The sequence below is a fragment of the Armigeres subalbatus genome, chromosome 2, assembly GCF_024139115.2.
Source record: "Armigeres subalbatus isolate Guangzhou_Male chromosome 2, GZ_Asu_2, whole genome shotgun sequence".
Taxonomy (NCBI): Eukaryota; Metazoa; Arthropoda; class Insecta; order Diptera; family Culicidae; genus Armigeres; species Armigeres subalbatus.
In genome coordinates this window covers 208737592-208763206 of record NC_085140.1, presented here as the reverse complement: position 1 = coordinate 208763206, position 25615 = coordinate 208737592, and the positions used below count along the sequence as shown (strand labels likewise).

General features: G+C 41.1%; 4 protein-coding genes and 1 pseudogene across 5 annotated transcripts; 4 read left to right on the top strand and 1 right to left on the bottom strand.

Annotated features, from left to right (window-relative positions):
- The first annotated feature begins 299 nt into the window (after window positions 1-299).
- On the top strand, window positions 300-2323 carry LOC134209531 (uncharacterized). Its single transcript, XM_062685510.1, has 4 exons — window positions 300-1099; window positions 1206-1321; window positions 1367-2164; window positions 2250-2323. Exons 1-4 carry the CDS (start codon window positions 300-302, stop codon window positions 2321-2323), a joined length of 1788 nt encoding a protein of 595 aa, XP_062541494.1.
- An 8929-nt stretch (window positions 2324-11252) lies between these two features.
- LOC134211564 (deoxyribonuclease TATDN1) lies at window positions 11253-14207 on the top strand. Of its 2 annotated transcripts, XM_062688549.1 has the most exons (4): window positions 12825-12985; window positions 13044-13223; window positions 13347-13944; window positions 14008-14207. In XM_062688549.1, exons 1-4 carry the CDS (start codon window positions 12937-12939, stop codon window positions 14108-14110), a joined length of 930 nt encoding a protein of 309 aa, XP_062544533.1. In that variant the 5' UTR covers window positions 12825-12936; the 3' UTR covers window positions 14111-14207. The 2 variants fall into 2 exon arrangements, 1 of the variants encoding a protein (XP_062544533.1); XR_009979040.1 differs by lacking the exons at window positions 13347-13944; window positions 14008-14207 and having other exon boundaries at window positions 11253-12985; window positions 13079-13213.
- A 155-nt stretch (window positions 14208-14362) lies between these two features.
- On the bottom strand, window positions 14363-15345 carry LOC134211566 (protein SGT1 homolog). The gene is made up of 2 exons (XM_062688551.1): window positions 14837-15345; window positions 14363-14671 (listed from the first exon to the last, which is right to left on the bottom strand). The coding sequence occupies exons 1-2, from the start codon at window positions 15209-15211 to the stop codon at window positions 14483-14485; spliced, it is 564 nt and encodes a 187-aa protein (XP_062544535.1). The 5' UTR covers window positions 15212-15345; the 3' UTR covers window positions 14363-14482.
- A 5995-nt stretch (window positions 15346-21340) lies between these two features.
- Window positions 21341-22516, top strand: LOC134209530 (uncharacterized). The gene has a single exon (XM_062685509.1). The coding sequence runs from the start codon at window positions 21341-21343 to the stop codon at window positions 22514-22516; it is 1176 nt and encodes a 391-aa protein (XP_062541493.1).
- A 114-nt stretch (window positions 22517-22630) lies between these two features.
- Window positions 22631-23698, top strand: LOC134209529 (uncharacterized; annotated as a pseudogene).
- Window positions 23699-25615: the final 1917 nt, after the last annotated feature.

Below are 25615 nucleotides of genomic sequence, written 5' to 3'. Positions count from 1 at the left end.
TTCGACATTTCCATGTGACATTCCTCTAAATACACGTCGAGAATGGGCATATATTATGTGAAACTCTTTGAATTTCCCGTGGATTTTTGAAAGAATTTTCAGTGAAAATTTAGAAGAATTTTCTGTTATCATAGTGAGCTTTGTATTTTTGTACATTAATAAACTCATTCGTTGCTAATCACTGTACCTGTTCAGACGTTACATTTCTATCAGATTATGAGCCCAGGATAGCTCCTAGCAACCGGCCGATAACAAGCCGAAAGTGAAAATTTTTATCAAGAAGTTTTTTTTTCTGAAACATGTCCGTAAGAAGAACGGGAGATGGAGTATTACCACCTCAAGACGACGTTGCGATTGAAAATGTTCGTGATTCTGCTCAAGTCAACGGTTCTGGCAGCCAGAGGAATGTGGACGGTGGAGGAAGTCAGCAAGCAAGAGTGTGCGAGCAGAGAGTTCCAAACAACAGCGTGTCCCATCAATCTCTGGAGAAGCTGAAAGGCCGTGACGACTATGCGGCGTGGGCGTTCGGAATGCGGATGGTAATGATAAAGGAAGGAACCTGGCGTGCCATTAATTCTCCGGACAACGTTCAGATCAGTGACGACCTCTCGGACCGTGCCTTAGCGACGATTTGCCTGAGTATCGAAAGGTACAATTACAGTCTGGTTCAGAACGCTCGAACAGCCAAACAAGCTTGGACAAGTCTCCGAACGGCGTTCCAGGACAGCGGGAAGTATAGGAAGATTAGCCTGCTGCGGAAGCTGATGAGATTGGAGCTTGAAGACTGTTCATCCGTTGAAGAGTATGTGGACGAAATTTTGACAACGAGCCAGAAACTTCAAGAAATTGGTTTCCCGCTCGACGACGAGTGGATGTCGTTGATTCTCATGATGGGACTACCGAAAAGATATGAGCCAATGGTCATGGGCATGGACGCGTCAGGAGTCAAGTGGACGGCAGATTGGGTAAAATCGAAGATTCTGCAGGACGTGTCGATCGAGTCTGGTTCTAGGGCTGGCGGATCAAGTGGAGCACTGGCAACGTCGTGTCCGAAACAAGTGGTCAAGAAAAAGGACAAATCAAACATGAAATGTTTCAAGTGCGAGAAACTTGGGCACTACGCGTCGGAATGCCCACAGAAACCGAGTTTCAAGAACGAAAAGAATTTCCGAGGCGCCATATGTGTAGGGAAACCATATGTGTAGGGACAAGGCTGCTCTTGTAGGCGCAAAGCAGGTGTCGCAGTCTATCTACGTGGCAGACGCATCCGAGATAGCGGTTGTGGCCGTAGGCAATGTCGAACTAAACGCTGAAGTGGATGGTGAGTGCTGTAGCCTAGATGTCACTAACGTTTTATGTGTTCCAGACCTTGCAGTGAACCTTCTATCTGTAAGTCGCATCTGTCAGAAAGGCTATTGCATCAATTTCACCAAAGATGCGTGTGAAGTCAAACACGAGTCTACGGGAGAAGTTATCGCTACGGAGCGTGAGAAGGATGGCTTATATCAACTGAATCAGGTTGGTCAATCAAGTGCATGTGTGGCACGTCCTGCCACCAATCTGGAGCTTTGGCATCGACGGTTGGGCCACTTAAACGTAGACAGCGTGAAGCGATTACCTGCCATGGTGACAGGAATGGAAACTCCGAATGGAAAGATGTCAACTTGTGTTCCATGTGTCGAAGGGAAGCATCAACGGTCACCATTCAAGTCCAGCGGCTCAAAAGCAAGAGAGGTCCTCGAGGTGATTCACTCGGACGTGTGCGGAGCAATGGAGAAGCCTTCGCTTGGCGGGAACAAGTATTTCGTCACCTTTATCGATGATGCCAGCCGAATGACCTTCGTCTATTTTCTGAAATCCAAGAAGGACGTGTTTGAAGCGTTCAAGGAGTTCAAGACCTATTCCGAAACCCAGACCGGAAGAAAATTGAAGTGCCTACGGACTGACAACGGCGGAGAGTATGTTGGTAAACATGTTGTCGAGTTTCTCAAAACGCATGGCATTCGTCACGAGACAACAGTGCCTCACAATCCGGAGCAAAACGGGCTAGCTGAACGCATGAACCGGACGATTCAGGAGCGAGCTAGATGTCTACTGTTCGAAGGAAAGATGGACAAACGGTTTTGGGCAGAAGCAGCATCGACAGCTGTCTACCTCATCAATCGTTCGCCCACGAAGGGCATCCCGATGACCCCCTTTGAGAAATTTACGTTAAGAAAACCGGACTTATCAAATCTACGTGTCTTTAGAGCAAGAGCAATGTCATATGTTCCGAAGGTTAAGCGTGCGAAGTGGGACCCCAAGTCAATACCATGCATTCTGATAGGCTATTCGGAGTGTTCTAAGGCCTATCGAATGTACAACCATGAAAGTAAGCAAGTTTTTGAGAGCCGTGATGTGGTGATTCTTGATGAGCGCTCGCGATCGAAGGTATCGATTGCGGAAGAAACCGATAAACCAATGATTTTCTGGGAAACTGATCAGCCAGAAATCATGGATGGTGATCACCATGGAGGAGTCGACTACGATAAAGGTGCAAGCCGCACTGAAAGGGAGAATTACTGTTCGCCGGCGGGTAGTGTACTAGAAGAGTCACTAGACTCGCAACAGCCGCTTGCGCTCCCCTCGCATTTTTTCTCAACAACCTACGATGAGGCGCAGCGGGAGGGAGCGCAGATTTCCAGGCAAGTATGATGATTTTAAAGTTACATACAGTATCTTGCCTCAAGTTTTCGCAATTTCACAGTGCCAACGCAGCCATGGGGGACGTAATTTGTTGTTCGAGAGCTTGGATAGCACCGCGCTCCCGTCACATTCAAAAGAAGTAGCTGTTGAAATGCAACATGATAATGGGCACAGTGATTGGGAGCGCCCAATCCAAGGCAAGATGAATCGATCCATCGATATCGTGAACTATCTCTCGCCGGAATTTATTCCACAGATAACCAAGGACCCTGAAACAGTGAAAGAAGCGTTAGAACGAGAGGATCGTGATCGATGGATTGAAGCAATGGAATCCGAATACCACGCATTGTGTGCTAACGAGACATGGTGTCTTGTGGATCTTCCAAAGGGACGGAAGTCTTTGAAAAATAAATGGGTATTCAAGATCAAAACCAACCCGGACGGCACTATCGACCGATACAAGGCAAGACTGGTGATAAAGGGTTACTCACAGGTGAAAGGAGTGGACTACAGCGAAACTTACTCGCCTGTTGTTCGTTTTGCCACGATTCGTCATCTGCTTGCGCTGGCCGCGCAATTGAACCTCATCGTTTACCAAATGGACGCTGTGACAGCATTTCTCCAAGGCGATCTGGACGACGAGGAGATATTCATGGAACAACCTGAGGGATTCCAGTGCAAGACGGCGTCAAAGAAAGTTTGCCGATTGAAGAAAGCTTTGTACGGGCTTAAGCAGGCAAGCAGAGTTTGGAATATCAAACTGGATAAGAAACTGAAGCAAATGGGAATGAAGCGTTCAAAGTTCGATACGTGTGTATACCACAAGGTGATCAACAATAAAATCATCATCATAGCAGTATACGTCGACGACTTTCTTTTGTTCTCCAACGACCAAGGGTTGGTCGACGATATGAAGCGTCAGTTGTGTGCCGAATTCCAGATGAAGGACTTAGGGCCAGCAAAGCAGATTCTGGGGTTGCGAGTCACCATGGTAAATTGCACAATTTCGATCGTTCAAGAACGATACATCGATGAGCTACTCGAGAAGTTTAATATGAGTGATTGCAACCCGGTATCGACTCCGCTGGATGTGAACCAGCGATTACTGAAGACGATGAGCCCTCGAAATGAGGGAGAGAGAGAAGATGAAGCAGATACCATTTCGTGAGCTGACGAGGTACCAAACAGTGCAAGCTAACGTACAGACGGGAGGCAGATTCGACGTTTTTCGGATACAGCGATGCTGATTGGGCAAACGATCCAGAAACGAGACGGTCGGTAAGCGGATATGTGTTTCTCCAGAGTGGCGGAGCTGTTTCATGGAGTTCCAAGAGACAAGCCACGGTGGCTCTATCGACCACTGAAGCAGAGTACATGGCTCTTTCAACAATTACTCAAGAAGCCGTCTGGTGGAGAGGATTTCTTCGTGAGCTGTACAACATCGACGATGCCTTGGTCATAAAGTGTGATAACAAAAGCTCGATCTGTTTGGCTGAGAAAGAGATGGGTTATTCGGCGAGAACAAAGCACATCGATATCAGACACCATTTCGTTCGTGAACAAATTGAATCGAAGGCGATAAAACTAGAACATGTGGCTTCCAATCTGCAAGTAGCAGATATCCTGACGAAAGCGTTACCTGGACCGAAACTGAATGAAGACCGGAAGATTTTAGGTGTTATACAAATACCAACTCAAGGGGAGATGTTATCATAGTGAGCTTTGTATTTTTGTACATTAATAAACTCATTCGTTGCTAATCACTGTACCTGTTCAGACGTTACATTTCTATCATTTTCCTTGTAAAAGTTTGTATCGTGTTCAAAAGAAATTCCTTTTTCTACCCAAACCCCATGTTAAATTCCGTTTACTGAAAATAGTCTGCTCGATTATAAAGCATTTTATGAGACAGATCAAAACAGCTGTTTTAGTTAGTAATCAAAAGTAATCCATGATGTGTCTTAGACGATCCCCACCGATGTGTATCCAAATGAGTGTCTAGTATAGGGACGAAATGCGTTCATATTTTATTTATGCACTTGTCCTCGCACCGGTTGTTTCTATCAAGGTTGTTGAAGTGCAATCATGCTTCGCACCGGTGGTGAATATCCGGTTGCTATTGAGGCAAACACGGAAATAAATAAAATCAGGAAAAAATATTATTTATTTTCAAATCTTTCAGAACGCGCTCCAACTTTTGTAATATAAATATGTGCGTAATGCATTTTGTGATTATCAGATTAGCTAGACACACATCTGCTAGGTGGCGCTAGCTTATATGCAATAATTTAGTGAGGTGGATATCTCGAGATCTATAAGACTTAGAAAGATTTTGACTTCTACAAAGTTGTTCGGATAGCCATAGCATTTATGATGGAGACTAGTTTAGTTTGGAAATTATACGCATAGCGGCGCTAATGCATGAGAAATAACCTGTTATCTTTTAGGTTGGTTATTATGTAAGATTTAAAAGGGTAGTCAAAACCAGAAGTTTAGTTTGAAACCGCAATAAATACTCATTGGCGCTCGAGTTGAGTCGAATCGAGTCAAGTACGAGACACTGAAGATGGTCTTACTGTAGTATCTGTCAAAGGTACAACCAAGTGGTGGAATTAAATGGAATTGTACGAACTCGTCTTATGGCAAGTTACTTTGTAGAATACGGCAATATTCTGAAAATTCCAGATTTTGAGATATTGAACCTATCAGTTTATTTCTTATACACTAGCGCCGCTAAGCGATTGTGTTTAAAACTAAACTTGCTTGCATCATGACGGTTTTCACCACCCGAACAACTTTTTGGAATACGGCAATATTCTAAAAATTTCAGTTTTCGAAATATCTAACCTAGCAGGTTATTTCTTATACACTAGCCCCACCAAGCGGTTATATCTTAATCTAAACCTGCGTTGATCATAAATGGTTTGGACCACCGAACAACTTTGTAGAAGACGCCAATATTCTAAAAATTCCAGATTTCGAGATATCTAACCTATCAGGTTATTTCATATGCACTAGCGCCGCCAATCAGTTGAAATCCAAACTAAACTGACCTCCATCACAATGGTTTTGATGATGAGTACCCGAACAATTTTTCAGCAGACGCAGATTTTTTATTTATGGGTTACTTTATATTTCCGTGTGATGGTTTGGCAACGGTTGGAGCGGGTCGCCAAATTTGCCAACTCGCTATTCACCGAAGGTTGCGTTTACATTTCCCAAACCCGTTTACCAACGACCGGTGCGAGTTCGCGTCATGATAGAGGTTGCTATTTTGGCTTTATTTACGCACTGGTGGGGATCGTCTAAAAATGTGATTATTTTTTATTTGCTTAAAACATTTTCATCATTTTCGAACGATTATCTAATTCCTAATTATGTTACAATCACTCGCAATCAACGAATCAATATGGTAAATATGTATTGGCATGCGGCGCAACGATATTTGTAAACACGTCTCGGTGAAAATCCGCCAGCCATATTGCATGATTTTGTAAACATTTTAGCATCTGCTGTTGACCTGGTTGTTGAAATAAGTTTCAAATGGAATGAATAAAATAGGGGAGGGAATTCTTCCACTCAGTGGGCAAAGCTATAGTAATGCCGTTTTGTTTTCTTTGATGTGTGCGTGTACAGTGAATATTGTATTAAATTACGAAAAGACTTTGAATTCGCGTAATGACCATTTTACTTGCATTTCGATTTATTTGAAGATTTTTTTTTGCATTATGTGCATTAAATATGATTTTTCGAATTTTTCGTGTAATGACGTATTCTTATGCATTTTTTTGTATTTTTGTGCAATATGTGTATTTTTGTGCAATATTTGTATTTTTATGAATTATTTTCACTCACGTTATTTTCGATTCATTATTTGACAATCGACGTTATTTTCGATTCATTATTTGACATCGCATTTTTAAACGACTGTGAAGACATTTGAAAATATCATCTGGCATCCCTGATCCTTTGCATGTGACACTGACGAGGTCTCCCCGTGACAGAACAGAATCCTGATGATGTCTAGAGATGTCGTAAAATCCCGATTAATCGATTAGTTACTAATCGATTACTCTTGATTCTTGTCGATTATTGAATCGATTACTCTTGATTCTTGTCGATTATTGAATCGATTAATCATTGTATAGTAATCGATTCAAAATTAATCGATTATCACAACGATGAATCGATTAATCGAAATAATCAATTAATTTTCGACATCCTTATGATGTCGTAAAATTCTGATTAATCGATTAGTAACTAATCGATTACTCACGATTCATCTCGATTATTGAATCGATTAATCGTTGGGTAATAATCGGTTCAAAATTAATCGATTATCACAACGATGAATCGATTAATCGAAGTAATCGATTAATTTGCGACATCTCTAATGATGTCTACTTGAGACCTGATGTCTACCAATAAACAAAAAGCTAACATATGTTCTGCCGCTGTGTTGTTTATAACCTCTTTTGTTCGAGCATCAGAAAAAGTGAGCTTGAAAAAAAACGTGCTAGCGGTTCGATCGACGGATTTTTAATCGGATAAGTGCCAGCGATAAAAATATTTTTTTAGATATAAGAGTGCTTTTGAAGGTTCCTTTTGGTGGACGGAAAAAGGACCACCGTGTCAGGAAGCTTGGAGGCCGGCAAGGAGCCGGTGAAGTGCGGTCCAACAGATTGGGACCCGTGTGAGAAGAACGCTGTGGCAATTCTCGGTGCCATAACCTAAAAAGAAGAAAAATTAGTGTTAAATGAGAAAAAGAGAAGAATAAATTAAAGTTACGTTTGAAAATCTAAAGAGAAATAGCAGAGAATAAAGAAGAGAAGAAAATTAGTGCTAGTGTGAAAAGAAGATTAGTTTTAAGATTCAATTAAAAATTTAAGAAGAAGAGAAAAAGCGTAATTTTAAGTGTTTTTCATAAATAAATAAGGCAGAATGTCGAAGACTGCGAAGGAAACGAGGACATCGACAGCGGTGGCTGCACAGACCAGATCGCAGAACAGCCAGGGGGCTCAAGGACGACGCATCCTGGAACAAAAAAAAAGTCGAACAACGGCTCCAAAAACTAAAGGAACGAAGGTGCAAGAATCGAACGGCAACACAACGGGAATGAATGAAGCGAATTCACAAGGAACAGACGACAGGAACTGTAGCACGGTTTACCTGGAACCTCTAATCTTCGATGAAGATATACCGAAACATCCAGTGGAGGTAGGAAAGTTCCTTCACCAATCTGGTTTTAGGAACTACAAAGAAATCACGAAAATAGGACGATTCAGATTCAAGGTCGATCTACTATCGACCCACGATTACGAAGCGGTGAAGAAAGTGAATCTGTCAGAAAGGAATCTAAAAATCTACACACCGAAAATTCAGAATCAAACGATATGCTTTGTCCCCGGGGTACCAGAAAGTTTCGAAGAGGGAGAGACACAACTTAATGTGGTAGCTGAAGTTCCGGTGATTAAAGTGGAAAGGATGAAGAAGAGAAATCGGGACCAGGAACTGGTAAACACCAACAGCCTAAAGGTCACGGTCCAAGGACGAGAGGTCCCCCGTTTGATCAAAATTTATGGAGTACCCTTCCGAGTGTACCTATACATCTTCCCAGTAAAACAATGTGGAAATTGTTGGAAATTTGGTCACACAAAGACAAAATGCCACGGGAGAACCATCTGCGGAAAATGTGGACAAGGACATGAAGCGGACGATGAATCTTGTCAACGGGGACCTCGATGCATAAACTGCAAGCAAGAACATGAAGCCAATAACAGAGGATGTCCAGAAAGGAACCGAAGGATGAAAATTCTGGATAACATGCGAAAGAAGCGAGTACCTTTTGCGGAGGCGGAAAAAGATTTTTCAAGAAACCATAACAGCTTTGCTGTTCTCGCCGATGAGGGAGATTTTCCAGACTTCTGCGAAACAGAGTCCAATCTTGGGACTTACTCTGGAACCGGCCCGAAGCGAAACCGAATATGGCAACAAAATCAACCAAATCACCATGAACAGGTGGCAGAAAACCGGAGGAACATCACAAGAAGGAGACGCAGTGCAGAGAATAGCGAGCCAGCGATAACAGGGAACCCGTTCAAGCCAACGGATTTCGAAGCGTTCATCACAGACCTAAGGAAGGAATTCATCCGTTTTTGCAACGCAAAGGAGCGGTTGAGGTCTCTCGTAGTCTTGCGGGACAAATTGAGAACAAGAATTCAACAACAGAGAACAGAAATCGAAACAGACGAACTACTAATTGAAGTCAGCATGGATATTGAGACCATTCTCAACAATGAATGGGAAATCGAGAATCAGAGTCAAAACAATGCCAACACAGGAACGACCAATGGATTATAAGACCCTAAAAATTCTCCAAAATAATATACAAAGCATCAGACAAACGGAAAAACGAGAAGAACTATATACGTGCATGACTTCAAACAACTTCCAAATCGCCATCCTTCAGGAGATATGGCTAAAAGCCAATGAAAGCTTCATTTTCAAAGCGCATCGAATGGTTTCCACACGAAGAGCCGAGGGGTACGGAGGAGTAGCAGTGCTTGTGCATGAAGATATCGAATTCGAAGAATTATCGATGCCAAACTTCCTCAAATTAGAGGTTGTAGGACTGAGGATCACCAAAGGTTTCGAACATTTAAACATCGTATCAGCCTACTATCCACCCAGCAGTATCGGACATTTCCGACAAGACATAACAAACTTCTTCAATTTCCTAGAGGATCTGGAAGGGGAGACAATAGTGGGAGCGGATCTAAATGCGCACCACGTATCGTGGAGTCCAAAATTCGCCTCATGCAGTCGAGGAAAAATTGTAAACGAATTGGTGGAAACATCGAAACTGGTGGTTCTAAACGACGGAACCCCGACGGTTATAACGGCACCTGAAGCCAGAGAATCGGCCATAGATCTAACTTTTGTAACGTCTGGCGTGGCAAGGAAAACATCATGGGAAGTAGTAGAGGAGGATTTTGGAAGCATACATATGTCCATTAAGGTAGAGATAAGCAGCGAGATCCCGGTGGTAAAGAAGACTGTAAGGAGAATCAACAAAAAAAAGGTAGCAGAATACTTGAACAGCATTAGGCCTCAATTCATTTATTCACCAGAAGAAATGGTTGAAGTGTTTCAAGAAGCAGTGTCAAGAGCATCGTTCAGCGTCAGAAATAAGAAGGCTAATTTTCTGAAAACCTGGTGGACTGAAGAAATTGCGGAATTGTACGAAATCAAACGAGGAGCCCTAAGGAACTACAACGTGAACAAAACCAGGACAAACTATCTCAAGCTACAGAGAGAAAGAGCTCTATTCAAAAAAGAAGTCCGGAAAACCAAAAGGAAGTACGTACAGAGTCTGATGGAGAAGGTCGACGAATCTACACCGTCAAGACAACTGTGGAACATGGTTAAAGGAATCGACACAGCTTTAACAGGAAAACACCAAAAAAGACTGGAAGTATCGCTAGACGAAGGGAAGCAGTTCATGGACTATTATTTCAAGGACAAATTGAAGCAGGTGTCCCTTCCACAGTGTACTACCGAAGAGTTACTGGAAGGCTACGAGATGGGCATCAAAAGTGAGGAATTTTTTAAAGTCTTAAAGAGGAAAAAGAGTTACTCCGCACCGGGAGTGAGTGGTATCTCATACGACATCATCAAACAGCTCAATGGAGGAATGCAGGACAAAATATGGGAGATGCTTAGCAAAATTTTCGTCACCGAGGATATTCCGGAGGAGTGGCGGAAAACAGAAGTTCGCCCAATCCCGAAGAAGAGTAGGAACTACCAGCAGCCAAGCGACAAGAGGCCAATAGGCCTCCTAAATGTAGAAATACAACTTATAAACGGTATTATAAAAAACATGCTAATAGAAATAGCTGAAATAAATAGCTGATCCCGAACCAGTCATTTGGGTTCAGAAAGCATAGGTCGGCATCCACCTGTATTGCATACATTGTGAACAAAATCCACGAAGCCCAGGAACAATATCTGGAAGTAATGGTCACATTCATCGATATCAAAATGGCGTATGATTCAGTAGACACAACGAAACTCTTAAGGATCCTAGCAGATATGGGAGTGCCCCAAAAAATTGTTTCATGGCTGTATCAATATCTGAGAAGCCGAAAAATGACAATGGAGACACAAGAAGAAAACATCAACGTAGAAGTATCCGAAGGACTTCCCCAAGGATGCCCCCTTTCCCCAATCCTCTTTAACTTGTACACGGCTTCGCTTCACGAAATCTCAGAAGAAAACGGAGAGTTAGTCCAATTTGCAGACGATTTTTCGTTAATTGTAGCAGCTGCGACACTGGAGTTAGCAGCAGAAATTTCATCGAGGCTACTACGCTCACTTTATGAAAAACTTAGTGCGCTTAACCTTAAAATTTGCCCCCGAAAATCGGCAGTGATCCCTTTCTCCCGGAAAAAAACAGACCACATCAAGGTGAAAATCCATAATGAGAAGATAGACGTAGTCAATACGCACCAATACCTAGGGTACACGCTGGACAGAGAACTAAGACACCGCAAACACATAGAGGACATTCGGGAAAAGGCAGGAAAGAAAATGGGCTTAATGAAGTTGTTGTCAAGAAAGTCGGGAGGAGCCAACCCCGAAACCCTAATCAAAATAGGTAACGCTATTGTTAGGAGCCGATTAGAATACGGAGCAGCTATTTACGGGAACGCAGCCAGGACCAACCTTCAAAAACTCCAAACTATGCAGAATACAGTCATCAGGCAAGCAATTGGGTATCTTCCCAGTACACCAGTCCATGTGATGTTGGCAGAAGCAGGCCAAATGCCCATGCAACATCGAGTTGAAGCCTTAGCGAAAAGAGAGCTGGTTCGTGCTATATACTTCAAAACACCTCTGTACAAGTTCATATCAGAAACATTAAACAAAGAAATGGGAAACGGTTCCTTTCTAACCGAGACAGCTGACAAACATATGGATATCCTTTATCAAGTACATCCATCAGATAAGGATCTAGTCCGACATAAAATACCACGGTACGTACAAACACTTGATTTCACTCAAATAGTACGCACGACATTAGGAGAACCAAAATACAAAAAGGGAAACATGAGTCGAAATGGATGGCAAACACTTTACCAGGAGAAAATACACACCACCTACAAGGGGTTCAACCGAATTTTCACTGACGGATCAAAGACGGCAACAGGAACGGCCTTTGCAGTGCTAGACGAAACGAACGGGAACTCTATAGCGGAGAACATAAACAGTAATTTCACCATAACAAACGTGGAATTGCTTGCCATCTTGAAAGCTGTTGAGCTAGTCAAAACGAACGACTACAGAAAAACAGTTATTCTCACCGACTCGCGTAGTGCGTGCGAGATGCTGCTTAATGAAGACAGTTTGGAGACGAACTATATTGTCGGAGAAATATATAAAGAACTTCAAGAAGCCTGGAATACCAACATTAAAATTCAATGGATTCCAAGCCACGTCGGAATAGTGGGAAACGAACAAGTGGATCAATTAGCGGTGGAAAAAAGTAATCACAAACAAACCTTCTTCAACGGTATCACACTGAACGATGCAGTTATCTTAAGCAATCGTGAAGTGTGGGAAGATTGGGTAAGAAACTACAAAGAGCAGTCACGCGAAAAGGGACGACAACACGCACGCATTATGAATAGCCCTGGAAGAAAGATCTGGTTCAAGGATCTACAACTTAACACAGCCGAAATAAGGGTCATCAGCAGAATAAGGAGCGGTCACACATTGACGAAAGATAGACGGGCCACCTGGGGGTGGGAGATCGACGAACTTTGTGAATGGTGCGAAGTGATAGAAGACCTAAATCACAGTCTATATGACTGCCCTCGACACAACGAAATCAGAATAAAATACGGAGTGCTAGAATACATGAAACCACTAGAGCTGATACTCGAAGAAAACTGTGAAAGTGATTTAAAGCAAGTGATAAACTTTGTGAAAGAAGCAAAACTACAAATCTGAAACAAGACAACAGACCCGAAGAAAACTATATGGGAAAAAAGCACACGGAAAAGGAAATCAAAATATAAACACAACAGTCACAACAGTGGGCGAGATGGACCTATACGTTTGGTCTTAGCCAGTCGACAGACAAACTCAAAGAAAAAAAAAAAAAAGAGCATCAGAAAAAGTTACCGATTATTTGAAAAATCTATTAAATAAATTAATATTTGTCTGTTATTCTTTTAATGGTTCTCTCTGATGATTACAAGTTCTTTCATAAAAGTACGCAGTATGATAAAAATAATAGGTAAATATGCCATATTTTCACATTGATTTAAGAGCAGATTCAGTTGAACTATTTGCAGATATCGGTGCTAATCTAACAGACCCAATGTTCCAGGGTGTCTACAATGGATCCGCAAAGCATCAAGCCGATTTGAACAATGTCCTAGAACGAGGCTGGAGTGCCGGCTTACAGAAAGTGATCATCACCTGTGGCACGATTTTCGACTGCGAACAAGCATTTCAAATTGCCAATACACATGGTAGGTGAAATTAGTTTCTATTGGTTCCTTCCTTAACAAGTTCTGCATGATTGAGAGATTTATCATATGAAATTCGATAATATTCAGATATTTATTTAGATAAAAACGTCTTCTTCATTACAGAGAAGTTATATGCAACAGTTGGGTGTCATCCCACCAGATGTGGCGAGTTTGAAGCCGATCCTGATGGATATATGACGTCACTGTGCAATCAAATAGATCAACATAGGGACAAAGTAGTGGCGATAGGGGAGTGTGGTTTAGATTACGATAGATTAAATTTCTGCGAGAAGGATACTCAAAAGAAGTACTTTGAACAACAGTTGAAATTGGCTGAAAAGTACCAACTTCCGCTGTTTCTACACTGCCGAAATGCGCACGATGACTTTTTCGACATTCTAATGAATAACTTGGACCGAATACCTAAACGAGGAGTGGTTCATACCTTTGACGGATCACTTGAAAATGCCCAAAAATTGATAGAACTTGGCTTCTACCTAGGCCTCAATGGTTGTTCGCTAAAAACGGAGGATAATTTGAAAGTAGCGGCTGATATCCCCGATGACCGAATAATGGTCGAAACCGATAGTCCTTGGTGTGAAATTCGTCCTTCTCACGCGGGATCTAAGTTTATAAAGACTAAATTTCCCGCAGTGAAAAAGAAAGAAAAATGGGACAAAGACATGCTTATTGCTGGGCGTTGTGAACCTGTCATGATAACGTAAGTATGATTCGTTTGTATTCTGCAAATGCGCATTTAGTAATCATCCAAATTATATTACAGTCAAGTGCTTGAAGTTTTGGCCGGGATCAAGAACAAACCTATGGAACAGCTTGCAGAACAATATTATAATAATACTATGAAGGTTTTCTTTCCGTTAAAATAAATAAAAATCAAGGAAGGAAAAAGGACGTAAGTCGCAAGTTCTGTTCAACGGAATTTTCTTAATAAAAGTGACATGCAGCGGGTTTGCCCAAAATGAATCACCTCATTTTTATTCTTAGATTCGATGCCCACAGTAGCAAGTACCCTGCATAATTCGTAACGTTGAAAGCTTGCTATATGGACAACAAGCCTTATCCAACAAAGAAAAAATCGATGCGACTTACGTCTTATTTTTGCAAAGACTTGAAATGCATTTGTTTTGTTCTCAATATTTAATTTTGATTGGAACGTTTTTCAAAAGAAGCAATCGCATATTAAAATTAGATAAACTCAAACGCATTCTGAATAACTTACTGGTCGAATCATATCCGCTCTAATCCCATTTTTTGAACTCACAGCCATCGGGCGGCTTCACATCGACGGTCTTGGCACCCACTTCGGCCCAATTTGTGCTCAGAACAGTACCACCGGATTCGTAGAATGATTTCATCATGGCCTTTTTGGTGTCTTCATTGGCGTCAGCATAGATCTTTCGGAATAGATCCTGGACAGCTGCTTCTCCCTGAAATAGGATTTAAAAAAAGATATACATGTTGATTGTTGAGGTTCCAAAATTTCAAAATCTCTCAATCTCAATCTCAATATACTGATTATTATTATTCTTTCGGTGGCTGAAGAAATGCCCTTGTTCTAAATATAAAAAGAAGCTTCGCAGTGTACGACATACCTCAGGTTTATCTTCCGCTTCCTGCTTTTCGATGTCCTTCGAAATTTTGTCCCAATCGTGATTTTTCTTCGCAGTTGTCGACTCGGCTGCTGCCGATTTTACTGCTTCGGGTTTTTCCAGAGCTTCCCAACGGTGGCCGACCAGTTTGGACAGCTTAATCTCGACCTTGCTGGGGAAGGCTTTGTGCGAACTTTGCTCGACATTGATGGCGTCCCAGAGATGGATCGTGATTGTTTCGATTCCGTCGGCATTGAGCACAATTTGGTTTTGCTCGAGCGCTACGGAATAGTTTTTTTCAGCAGCATTTTTTAGCAAAACGGTTACTGTGACCGCCCTATCCGTTTGGTACCAGTCGTACTTTATTGTGCTTGTCATTGTAATGTTTCAATATCTGATGATTTTGTGAAATAAAATCACTGTTTGAGAGCACGAATAATTTTAATTAAATATTATTACAAAGATGATCACTGAAACGACTGAAACTTTCTAGATCTATTCTGACAGCATTGCTACTTTTTTTTTATTTATAAGCTGACAGCATACACGGTATAAAAAGAAATACAGTGTAGCTTCTCTAATCCGACAAATTTATTTTATTATTTACGCAAATACAAACATAAAACATCAATGGCAGTTATTTAAATCGATGAACTAAAAAGTGATGTTCAACAGTAAAATTCGTTGTCAAAATATATCATAACCTTGAGATCGTACTTTATCAAAAATCTGATAACGTTTCATGAATATTAATAGACGAATCCAAGTAAAAATAAGAAGAGGACACACGACGGTGTTAACTTCAACAGATCCAGAGTCTATTATATATAGAGTTACGCAAAGAGTGAAGCCATATCTACCTATTGAGGGTCTGTCTCATTTGGAGAATTAAACTTAAAAGTGACAGTTCGAAGATTAAAAAATCACCCCATTATATGAATGGCTGGTGCTACCCAGCAATTCCAATAGAACATCGATGGAAAATGATTCGATATCTGTCAAAAGTAATCTTGCTCTGCGAGCAGGGTTATTTGATAATTATTGAAATGTCACTTTTAAGTTTAATTTCAGTTTAATTATCCAATTGAGACAGACCCTGAACTGTCAAACCGTCTACCTACACGGTTAGATCAGACAACCCAAAATGAAGTTCAAACAACTCAAAATTAAGTTCATTTCACTTAAATCAATCGAATATCGTGGAAGAATAACTGTAGAGCATTGAGAGCATTTTTACGAAAACAGGGGGAATGACGGCATTGGCAGGTTTTGTTCTATTATTGGCAGGAGGGTTTTTTATGACTGACTAGGCTCAAATTTGGTCGATATCTTGGGTGTCATTCAGCTTGTAGGGAGCTGGCAGATGTGCCGTTGACATTGATCAAACATGTTTATGAATAAAACTATTCGCAACATGATATGATTCGTAGTTACGTAGTCACCACCGTATACATCTACACCTGGTCGTTGCCTTATTTTTCAATTGACATATTATTGTGTTATAGTCAATGTATATATTCCTGTTTCATTCCTCCATTAAGGCCAGTATCGACTTAAAAAGTAGAGAGGTTACGGAATTTTGTTCAATATTACCAAGAGGAATTTTGACAACTGATCTGCATGGAGCAAATTGTCACTTTTACTTACGGAATAATCGAGCAGAATATTTTTCCGAAAGTAAAGTGACAGCTCCCATTACTTTGTGTGGGAACCTTACAAATGCCAATTTTGTTTTTTGTTCTTTTCATGTGGATACTGTTGTAAGAATTTTCTTTCGATTCTTTACTTTTCCGATTCAGTGAACGGAATTTAACATGGGATTGAGATAGAAAAAGAAATTTCTTTTGAACACGATACCAACCTTTAGTATATGCCATTCAGTAAAAGGGCGTGAAAGTGATGCAACGTTGGCATAGTTACGTTGAAGAGGTCTCTAATGTTTTTTTATTGCAATCACCCAGCATAGATTAGCCGATCGTGGCCCACAGAATCACATACCTATCTTTAAACTTTATCTGGATTCCCGCATCAGCGTAAGAAGGCACCTTCACTTTTCCCACATCAGTAAAAGGCAATGCGAACAAGTCGAAACGAATGTGCAACAGTTCGAAAGTGAACGAATCGGTTACCTTGATGCGGAAATGGGATCTGCCGTTGTCCCGGTTTTGTGTTTTGGGATCGTTCAAAAATTACGTCCATCGTTTTTCGGAATTTTCAACCCCCCTCCCCCCCTCATGTCACAAACTGTCACAAATTAATGAACCCCCCTCCCCCTGTACGTACATGTGTCAGTTTTTATTTTGGTGATTATTTAAGTTTTTCATTTTCCTACACTACTTTTACAATAGCATAGTGAGTTATGTCCCTTACTAACAATTTGAATGTATGTTCCCGCATAATTACAAACTGTACATGGATATTTTTCCGTGCGGTCGACAACAGTATCGTTTACTGTTGACAACTGTAAATGAACAATCTCATATAAAGTTTTAACAGTTTGTGGTACGGTTATTTGACAAATAACAATATGTTGAATGGGTTGTTAAGTTATGTCACCATAAAAAATCGTCTGTTTTCGCGTGCAAAATTTTCGCTCAACAGTATGATAAAATGTTGACATATAATGCAGGAAATAAAGAACATTTTAGAGACAGCATGTTATATGTTGACATTTAGTGATGTTGTCGAGCAGTTATGGTTGAATCGATCGAAAAGTATTCGATAACCGCAACGTAAACTGTGAAGCTATATCTTACATTGTAATAATGATTCTGACCATATAACATGTTGTTTTTTATTATGCGGGTTTTTAAAATGCAAATTGTCCCTAAAATACTTTCAATTTTTTTTTAGGGTGGACGTCACAAAAGACGATCCCCCTCCCTCCCCCTGTCACAAATTGTCACAAAATTCGGACCCCCTCCCCCCCTCAAACCTTGGACGTAATTTTTGAACGACCCCTTTTCACTCCGTCGCGCATGTTTACTTCGTGAAGGAAGCTCACCCGCAACCATTAACTGATCCACAGAACTTATTTCCTCAGTGCTATATTCGCTGTTGAAAACGCTTTTCTGCTTCGAGAGTACAATGTTCGATAGCGATAAACTGTCATGCACACCCATCGAAGATTACCGGGAAGTTTCTCTGAGAATTTCTTATTACTGCCAGAGATGCTATTGCTGAACAACCAACTTCCGGACATATGCAACAAAAATGACGAAATTTATCTAGTCGATGCTTTTCATGCGTCGTTCCGACCTGTTCAATACTAGGCGGGTAAGGGGTGATACAGGAAAGATTTGAGCTGATCTGCAAACTGGATCTGCAACAACTACAAAACTACATTTTGAATATCAGCAGATTATTTCAAATAAGACTTACCAATCAAACTCGGGGTCTAAGTAATAATTTCAGTTTATACATACAAAACACACAGAGTACGATACGCAAGGAAGAGGTTGAAGATAATAGTGCTGTCCAATGAGAGCTTGAAGTAGCTCGAAGTTTCTCCTCGTCCTGCTCATGCCCATTTGTTGACAAAAAAGAACGAGCAGGACGGGAACAACTTCGAGCTACTTCGAGTTGCTCATTGGACAGCATTAATGTTTACGAATGTTGACATGAGGAAACAAAAAATCAACTGACAGATAGATGCACGGAAAAACTCACAAAACTGCTTACTGACAGCGACTGGCTTAGTGTCTTTTCAGTTGTATACCTAGAACTCTACACACCGATGGAGACTTCAAGCGCAACACCGAAAAATTCCGAGTGTCTGATCCCGGTTATTAGGCACTGTCTCATTTGGAGAATTAAACTTAAAAGTGACAGTTCGAAAATTAGCCCATAACCCAGTCATAAAAATGGCTGGTGCTACCCAGCAATTCCAATAAGACATCGAGGCAAAATGATTCGATATCTGTCAAAAGTAATCTTGCTCTGCGAGCAGGGTTATTGTCTGATTTTCTCAAAATTGCACGCGGCGAACCCTTCATGAAAGGTACCGCCGCGCTTTCTGCACCCCGTTTACTTGATTCTTATGGGTGAATAGCATTGCAGTGTATCGTTTGGCGCGTCCGTACCTTTCGACAGCCATTCGCCGCGTGAAGTTTTGTGCAAGTACCCATTTGGGAACACTACAAACGCCGCGCAGTGTATCATATCCAGAAAATCTAACAATATTTGATAATTATTGAAATGTCACTTTTAAGTTTAATTTCAGTTTAATTCTCCAAATGAGACAGAGCCTTAGTTCCTGCCTTAAGGCACTTTAAGGTAAATTAATAGACTAACGCAAAATGAACTCCCCCAAGAAATTACGACGTTTGAGCGGGTCGCATAATGAACGCAAAATGAACTTTTGTTCGAGAAGACGACCCGCTCAAATGTCAAAATCCATCGGGTGAGTGAATTCGATGAACCTCTGCATAAGTCTATCGATTACTTCTATACACGGTTAGATGACTTTACCCATTAATGGGCAGTGGTGGAAATACTCGCTTCACGAGTAAGAAAAGAGTGTAATTGGGCCTACCAAAAATGCCATACTCGCGCGAACCTACTGCCTGCATTTTTCTGGCGCTTGCTTTGTTCGCGAGTACGGGCAGAGCAAAAACAAAAAGCCTGGCTGTATTTTGTTCAGGAGTAAAAACACGGTCGCGAGTTTTTGTGATTACTTCGAATACAATGGATAGATTTGACTTAACATAAAGACAATAACAATAAACAATTGTGATCTTGCTCGAACATCAGTGAGAAATAAGTTCCGAGGTTGTTTTATGACTTTTAACAAATTAACCCGAATGACTCGCGAAGCTTCACGAACATTTTTCGGGGTTCGTTTTTTTGTTTTCTCTGCGAGTAGTAGGTAGGCAAGAAAAGGGCAAAACAAATGTTCGCGAGTCTTTTGCATTGCCTACTTCTTGTTTTGTGAGTAAGATTCGCAGATTTCCACCACTGTTAATGGGTAAAGTCATCTAACCGTGTATTAATCGACTCTTCGTATTGATAATCGATTAATTTTGAATTGATTACAACTGCCCAACGATTAATCGAATAAATAAAGCTTGAGCTTGAGCTTGAGCTTGATTGACTGCTCCGTAGTTGCTACTCCATTATGACCAGATCAGCTGTTCTTGCACAGGGAACCAACAGATGTTTGCTTGGGACTAGCACACATCTTCAATGTACAAGTACTGGTGATCTCATTTGCTAGGTCATACTGGCGCCTGCCACGTCAGAATGCAAGTCAATGTAGGGAAGGGGAAGGAAATGGTGATGCAATCACTCGCCCACTACAAGCCGAATATACCTCTGCACTTGCCACGAGTTCATGCGGAATTTGTTGGAATTTTTGGGTTAGGTTCGAGAGGCAGAGGGCCGTCTTGGTTAACGAGCTGCCAATGTGATAGATAGGAGAAAGCAACTGATGGAATTTCTAATTGGATGTAGGAAACGAGCTTTATAGTTCATTTCCAATTCTAGCAGATTACTGCTAGAATATTCAAGTTGAAGGTATAGGAATAGAAATGGAAACGGCATGGAAGTCCATTTCCAGTTCTAGCGATTGCTAGAACATGAGAAATATAGAGAAAGATACAAAGTAGGATAATGGAACGGACCTGGGATTGAACCCACGACCTCCTGCGTATGAGGCAGAAGCAGTAGCCGTATGACTACCAAGCCCGCTTCCCAACGATTAATCGAATAAATAAATCAACAAAAATCGAGAGTAATCGATTATTATCGATCGAGTAATCGATTATTCGGGATTTTACGACATCTCGGTTGAAGATAGAAAAGGCGTAAAGCTGAAAACAAAAAATTGTCAAAAAATTATTTTGTTGGATGCAGTCCGACAAATCTGTGTAAAAAAGTAATTTTCCTTCGTGCCAAATAATTGCATATTTTGCTTCAAAATTCCTCATAAGATCGAAAAAAAAAACTGCGGGAGTGCTGACACGTATTCTTCCTGTAATCAAGAAACTGAGCTAAATTTGCGATATAGCGTTAAAAATCGCGTCGAGGAACAACACCGACCGACGCTACGCCATCGTCAAGTGCGCGCAGAGTTTTCTCGAGTGATTTTTCCGTGAATTTAGTGGAAAGTGCTTCGATCCATTTAGATTTTGGATGAATAGAAGTGGACGGCAATATATAGAGTAGAGAAATTCAGAGGAAAAGCAGGAAATTAGCAGCAAAACAAGAAAGTCAGTAGCAGGCACAACAGAAACGGCAGTTTGTAAATAGAGCAGAGAGGCCACGAGTGGCGCCACCTAGAATAGTGTAGTGTAGTACATAGAAATACGGAGAGAAAAGTTTTAGTGAGATAAGTTATAGACAATAAAACCGCGAAAATGAATACACAAATTCAAACACGCAAACAATATATGAAGACAAACGAAAAGACGACAGGAACTAAACCCAAAGCTAGCAGAAAAACCACAAACAGTCAACGAGCGGTGGAGACAAAAGACAACCAGGGAGGCGGAGAATTGGACTGGAAACATGGTATATCTGGAACCGGTGGACTTCGACCAGCCGACTCAGCAGCACCCGGTGGATGTTGGAAAATGTCTGAAGCAGAACAACGTCACTGGGTACCAAGACATACAAGCGATCGGGAAATTCCGGTATAGAGTGACATTCCCGTCAGACCAGGAAGCCAGGAAACTCGCAGAGATATCGTTACAGAACCACAACCTGAAGTGCTATGTGCCGGTGATGCTGAAACAAACGGTGGGACTGATCAAAGGAGTGCCATTTAAATACGAGGACAGGGAACTATTGGAGGAGCTCGAAGCAGAAGTACCCATCATCAAAGTAGAAAGGGTTTTAAAAATGGACAGCGAAAAAAATTTGACCAAGACAAAGAACGTAAGACTAACATTCAAGGGGAAGGAATTGCCAAAAACTGTTGCAATCTACGGATACAGATTCGAAGTGGAGCTCTACCTGTTCCCTATTAAACAGTGCCAAAACTGTTGGGGATACGGCCACAAAGCTAGTAACTGTAAAAGGACAAAGAAATGCAACTTGTGTGGTATCCAGCACGACACCAGCGAAGAACAATGCCGTACAAAATGCATAAACTGTCGCGGGAACCACGCGGCAAACAGTAAAGATTGTCCCGAAAGGCACAAGCAGAGACTGATCGCACAGAAAATGCAGCGGGAAAAGGTGTCCTACAAGGAGGCAAGAAGCAGCTTCTTGCAGAATAGGTTCCAATTACTGGAGGAATTTCCGGGACTGCAGGCGGAAGACAATAGGTCGGTAGCAGAGACGAGCACCACGACAAGACGAGCATGGAGACCTAAACGAGATCAAACAAACAGACGAAACAACAACAAACCAAAATCAAGCAAGGAGGCAGAAGGACAAAGCAGGACGGAACGGAGCGGACTGGAAGAAAACCCGTGCAAATCAACGAAGCGGGAAAATTTCATGCGGGATATTAGGGCTTTCTGGAGGAACGTAGGTTTGGTAGGGAAGCTGAAGAAGTTGCAGGACGCTATAAGGGAAGATGTATATAACAAGCAATCAGACAGGAGCTACGAAGAACTAATAATAAGAACGAGCACAGTAATTGAAGATATCATCACAGAATTTGTAAACAACATGGCTACAGACGAAGAAAATAGCAGGAAGTCAACAGAAGAGGACAGCCAAGACAATGGAGAATAAAAAAATAAGAATACTACAAAACAACATACAGTCAATAAGACCAACGGAAACAAGGGAAGAACTTTCTGTGTTTCTAAACAGAGAAAATATAACAGTAGCCAGCTTACAAGAAACATGGCTGAAGCCAAAGGAAAAGTATAAAATCAAAGGATATAACTTGCTCACAAAATGCAGAGACGAAGGCTTTGGAGGAGTGGGACTGCTACTTAAGGAAGGAGTAACATACGACGAAATCCAATTATATAACCGGGAGCCCCTAGAAGTACTGGCAGTTAAAACAAAAAATCTAGATATAAATTTCACGATAGTAAGTATACGTAAGACCGGATAGGGAATATACAAAGAGGACAGTAGACGGGATCAAAGAACTATTCGGAGTCATAGAAAACTTGGCAGGAGAGATAATATTAACTGGCGACTTCAACGCTAGACACCCATTATGGGAAAGAAATGCACGACCATGTGACAGAGGAAAAACAATAGCAACAGAACTAGACGCATCAACACTCATACTACTAAACCAGGGACAAGCAACAACAATTCCAAGAATTAATAGTTCACCGACAGCAATAGACTTATCGTTTGCCACACAAGGAATCGCAGCGAAGTTGGAGTGGGCAGTAGTCAAGGAAGAGTTTGGTAGCGCCCACATGTGCATTGTTATGGAAATACAAACTACGATGCCGATGATAAAAAGGACGACAAAAAAAAAAATAAACGTAACGAAAGCGATAGAAGGCTTAAACTCGACACAACCACAGTTTCTCTACATCCCTGAGGAGATGCAGGAAGTTTTCGAAGAAAAATTGAAGAGGCCAGCTATGTAATAAGAAATCGCAAAGCCAACTTCCTAAAAAATGGTGGACAGACACAATTCAGGCAGCATACAACATCAAAAGGGGGAAACTAAGGATCTTCAATAAAAACAATTCGCTGAACAATCAAATGGAACTACAGAAAGCCAGAGCTGAATTTAAAAGAATGGTAAGAAGAGAGAAAAGGAAATACGAACGAGAGCTGAAGGAAAAGATTGATGAACAGACACCACCAAAACAAATATGGAACATAATACGAGGAATAGACGTAGCACTAACGGGGAAAAAGAAAGGAGCTGACCACAACCCAAAGCAACAAATTGCAGAGGAGTTTGTTGCGGTTAACCAGTCTTGCAAAATGTCGTGACCATCACCAGATGATCAGATATGAAAACAAAAACCACCACGCTTTTAAACGATGTTCTTTACTGACAATCACTGCAAGCGCATCGTGACATGTAGAAGCTGACACGTGAGTACCTTCGGTAAGCGTGACACCCAGATTGACAACCACAAGCTGAGAGCCATAAAGAGCATCAGGTCGGTCAGCTGTCAAAAGTGCAGGTGAGCACCGTTATTGATTGATTTTGTTGTCGTTTGATTGGACTGACGTCGTTTTTAATTGATAAATTGGATAAATCGCTAAATCACAAATTACATAACGCTAAAATGGACCTGGGGGCTGAAAGCCCCCACCCACCCTCTCGTAACGTATTTTGTATGGGAGGGTTCTGAAATTTGTATGGGCCGTATTTGTGAATGGCTCTAACTAAGTTTTTACCAATTTGATCCAGACTATCTTTTGAAAAAGGCCAAATTTTTTTTATTGATTTTTTCAAATGGATACAATCAAAAAACGACGCATCCTACAAAAAAATGTTATATGGGTGACTATCGCAAAATCAGTCAAAGTTTCTAAGACGATCCCCACCAGTGCGTAAATAAAGCCAAAATAGCAACCTCTATCATGACGCGAACTCGCACCGGTCGTTGGTAAACGGGTTTGGGAAATGTAAACGCAACCTTCGGTGAATAGCGAGTTGGCAAATTTGGCGACCCGCTCCAACCGTTGCCAAACCATCACACGGAAATATAAAGTAACCCATAAATAAAAAATCTGCGTCTGCTGAAAAATTGTTCGGGTACTCATCATCAAAACCATTGTGATGGAGGTCAGTTTAGTTTGGATTTCAACTGATTGGCGGCGCTAGTGCATATGAAATAACCTGATAGGTTAGATATCTCGAAATCTGGAATTTTTAGAATATTGGCGTCTTCTACAAAGTTGTTCGGTGGTCCAAACCATTTATGATCAACGCAGGTTTAGATTAAGATATAACCGCTTGGTGGGGCTAGTGTATAAGAAATAACCTGCTAGGTTAGATATTTCGAAAACTGAAATTTTTAGAATATTGCCGTATTCCAAAAAGTTGTTCGGGTGGTGAAAACCGTCATGATGCAAGCAAGTTTAGTTTTAAACACAATCGCTTAGCGGCGCTAGTGTATAAGAAATAAACTGATAGGTTCAATATCTCAAAATCTGGAATTTTCAGAATATTGCCGTATTCTACAAAGTAACTTGCCATAAGACGAGTTCGTACAATTCCATTTAATTCCACCACTTGGTTGTACCTTTGACAGATACTACAGTAAGACCATCTTCAGTGTCTCGTACTTGACTCGATTCGACTCAACTCGAGCGCCAATGAGTATTTATTGCGGTTTCAAACTAAACTTCTGGTTTTGACTACCCTTTTAAATCTTACATAATAACCAACCTAAAAGATAATTCGGATAACTTTGTAGAAGATGGCCACTTTCTAACTCTAGCGGATTTAGAAATATTTAACCTAACAGGTTATTTCTCATGCATTAGCGCCGCTATGCGTATAATTTCCAAACTAAACTAGTCTCCATCATAAATGCTATGGCTATCCGAACAACTTTGTAGAAGTCAAAATCTTTCTAAGTCTTATAGATCTCGAGATATCCACCTCACTAAATTATTGCATATAAGCTAGCGCCACCTAGCAGATGTGTGTCTAGCTAATCTGATAATCACAAAATGCATTACGCACATATTTATATTACAAAAGTTGGAGCGCGTTCTGAAAGATTTGAAAATAAATAATATTTTTTCCTGATTTTATTTATTTCCGTGTTTGCCTCAATAGCAACCGGATATTCACCACCGGTGCGAAGCATGATTGCACTTCAACAACCTTGATAGAAACAACCGGTGCGAGGACAAGTGCATAAATAAAATATGAACGCATTTCGTCCC

Excerpts from the sequence above, each read along its gene's own strand:
- LOC134211564 (XM_062688549.1), top strand. The coding sequence starts at position 12,937 with ATGATTACAAGTTCTTTCATAAAAGTACGCAGTATGATAAAAATAATA. Across the intron at positions 13,224-13,346 it reads TCAAATTGCCAATACACATG|AGAAGTTATATGCAACAGTT; the intron begins GTAGGTGAAATT and ends TCTTCATTACAG. Across the intron at positions 13,945-14,007 it reads TGTGAACCTGTCATGATAAC|TCAAGTGCTTGAAGTTTTGG; the intron begins GTAAGTATGATT and ends ATTATATTACAG.
- LOC134209530 (XM_062685509.1), top strand. The coding sequence starts at position 21,341 with ATGGTATATCTGGAACCGGTGGACTTCGACCAGCCGACTCAGCAGCAC.
- LOC134209531 (XM_062685510.1), top strand. The coding sequence starts at position 300 with ATGTCCGTAAGAAGAACGGGAGATGGAGTATTACCACCTCAAGACGAC. Across the intron at positions 1,322-1,366 it reads ACTAAACGCTGAAGTGGATG|ACCTTGCAGTGAACCTTCTA; the intron begins GTGAGTGCTGTA and ends TATGTGTTCCAG. Across the intron at positions 2,165-2,249 it reads AGCTGTCTACCTCATCAATC|AGCAAGAGCAATGTCATATG; the intron begins GTTCGCCCACGA and ends ACGTGTCTTTAG.
- LOC134211566 (XM_062688551.1), bottom strand. The coding sequence starts at position 15,211 with ATGACAAGCACAATAAAGTACGACTGGTACCAAACGGATAGGGCGGTC. Across the intron at positions 14,672-14,836 it reads AAGCGGAAGATAAACCTGAG|GGAGAAGCAGCTGTCCAGGA; the intron begins GTATGTCGTACA and ends ATCCTATTTCAG.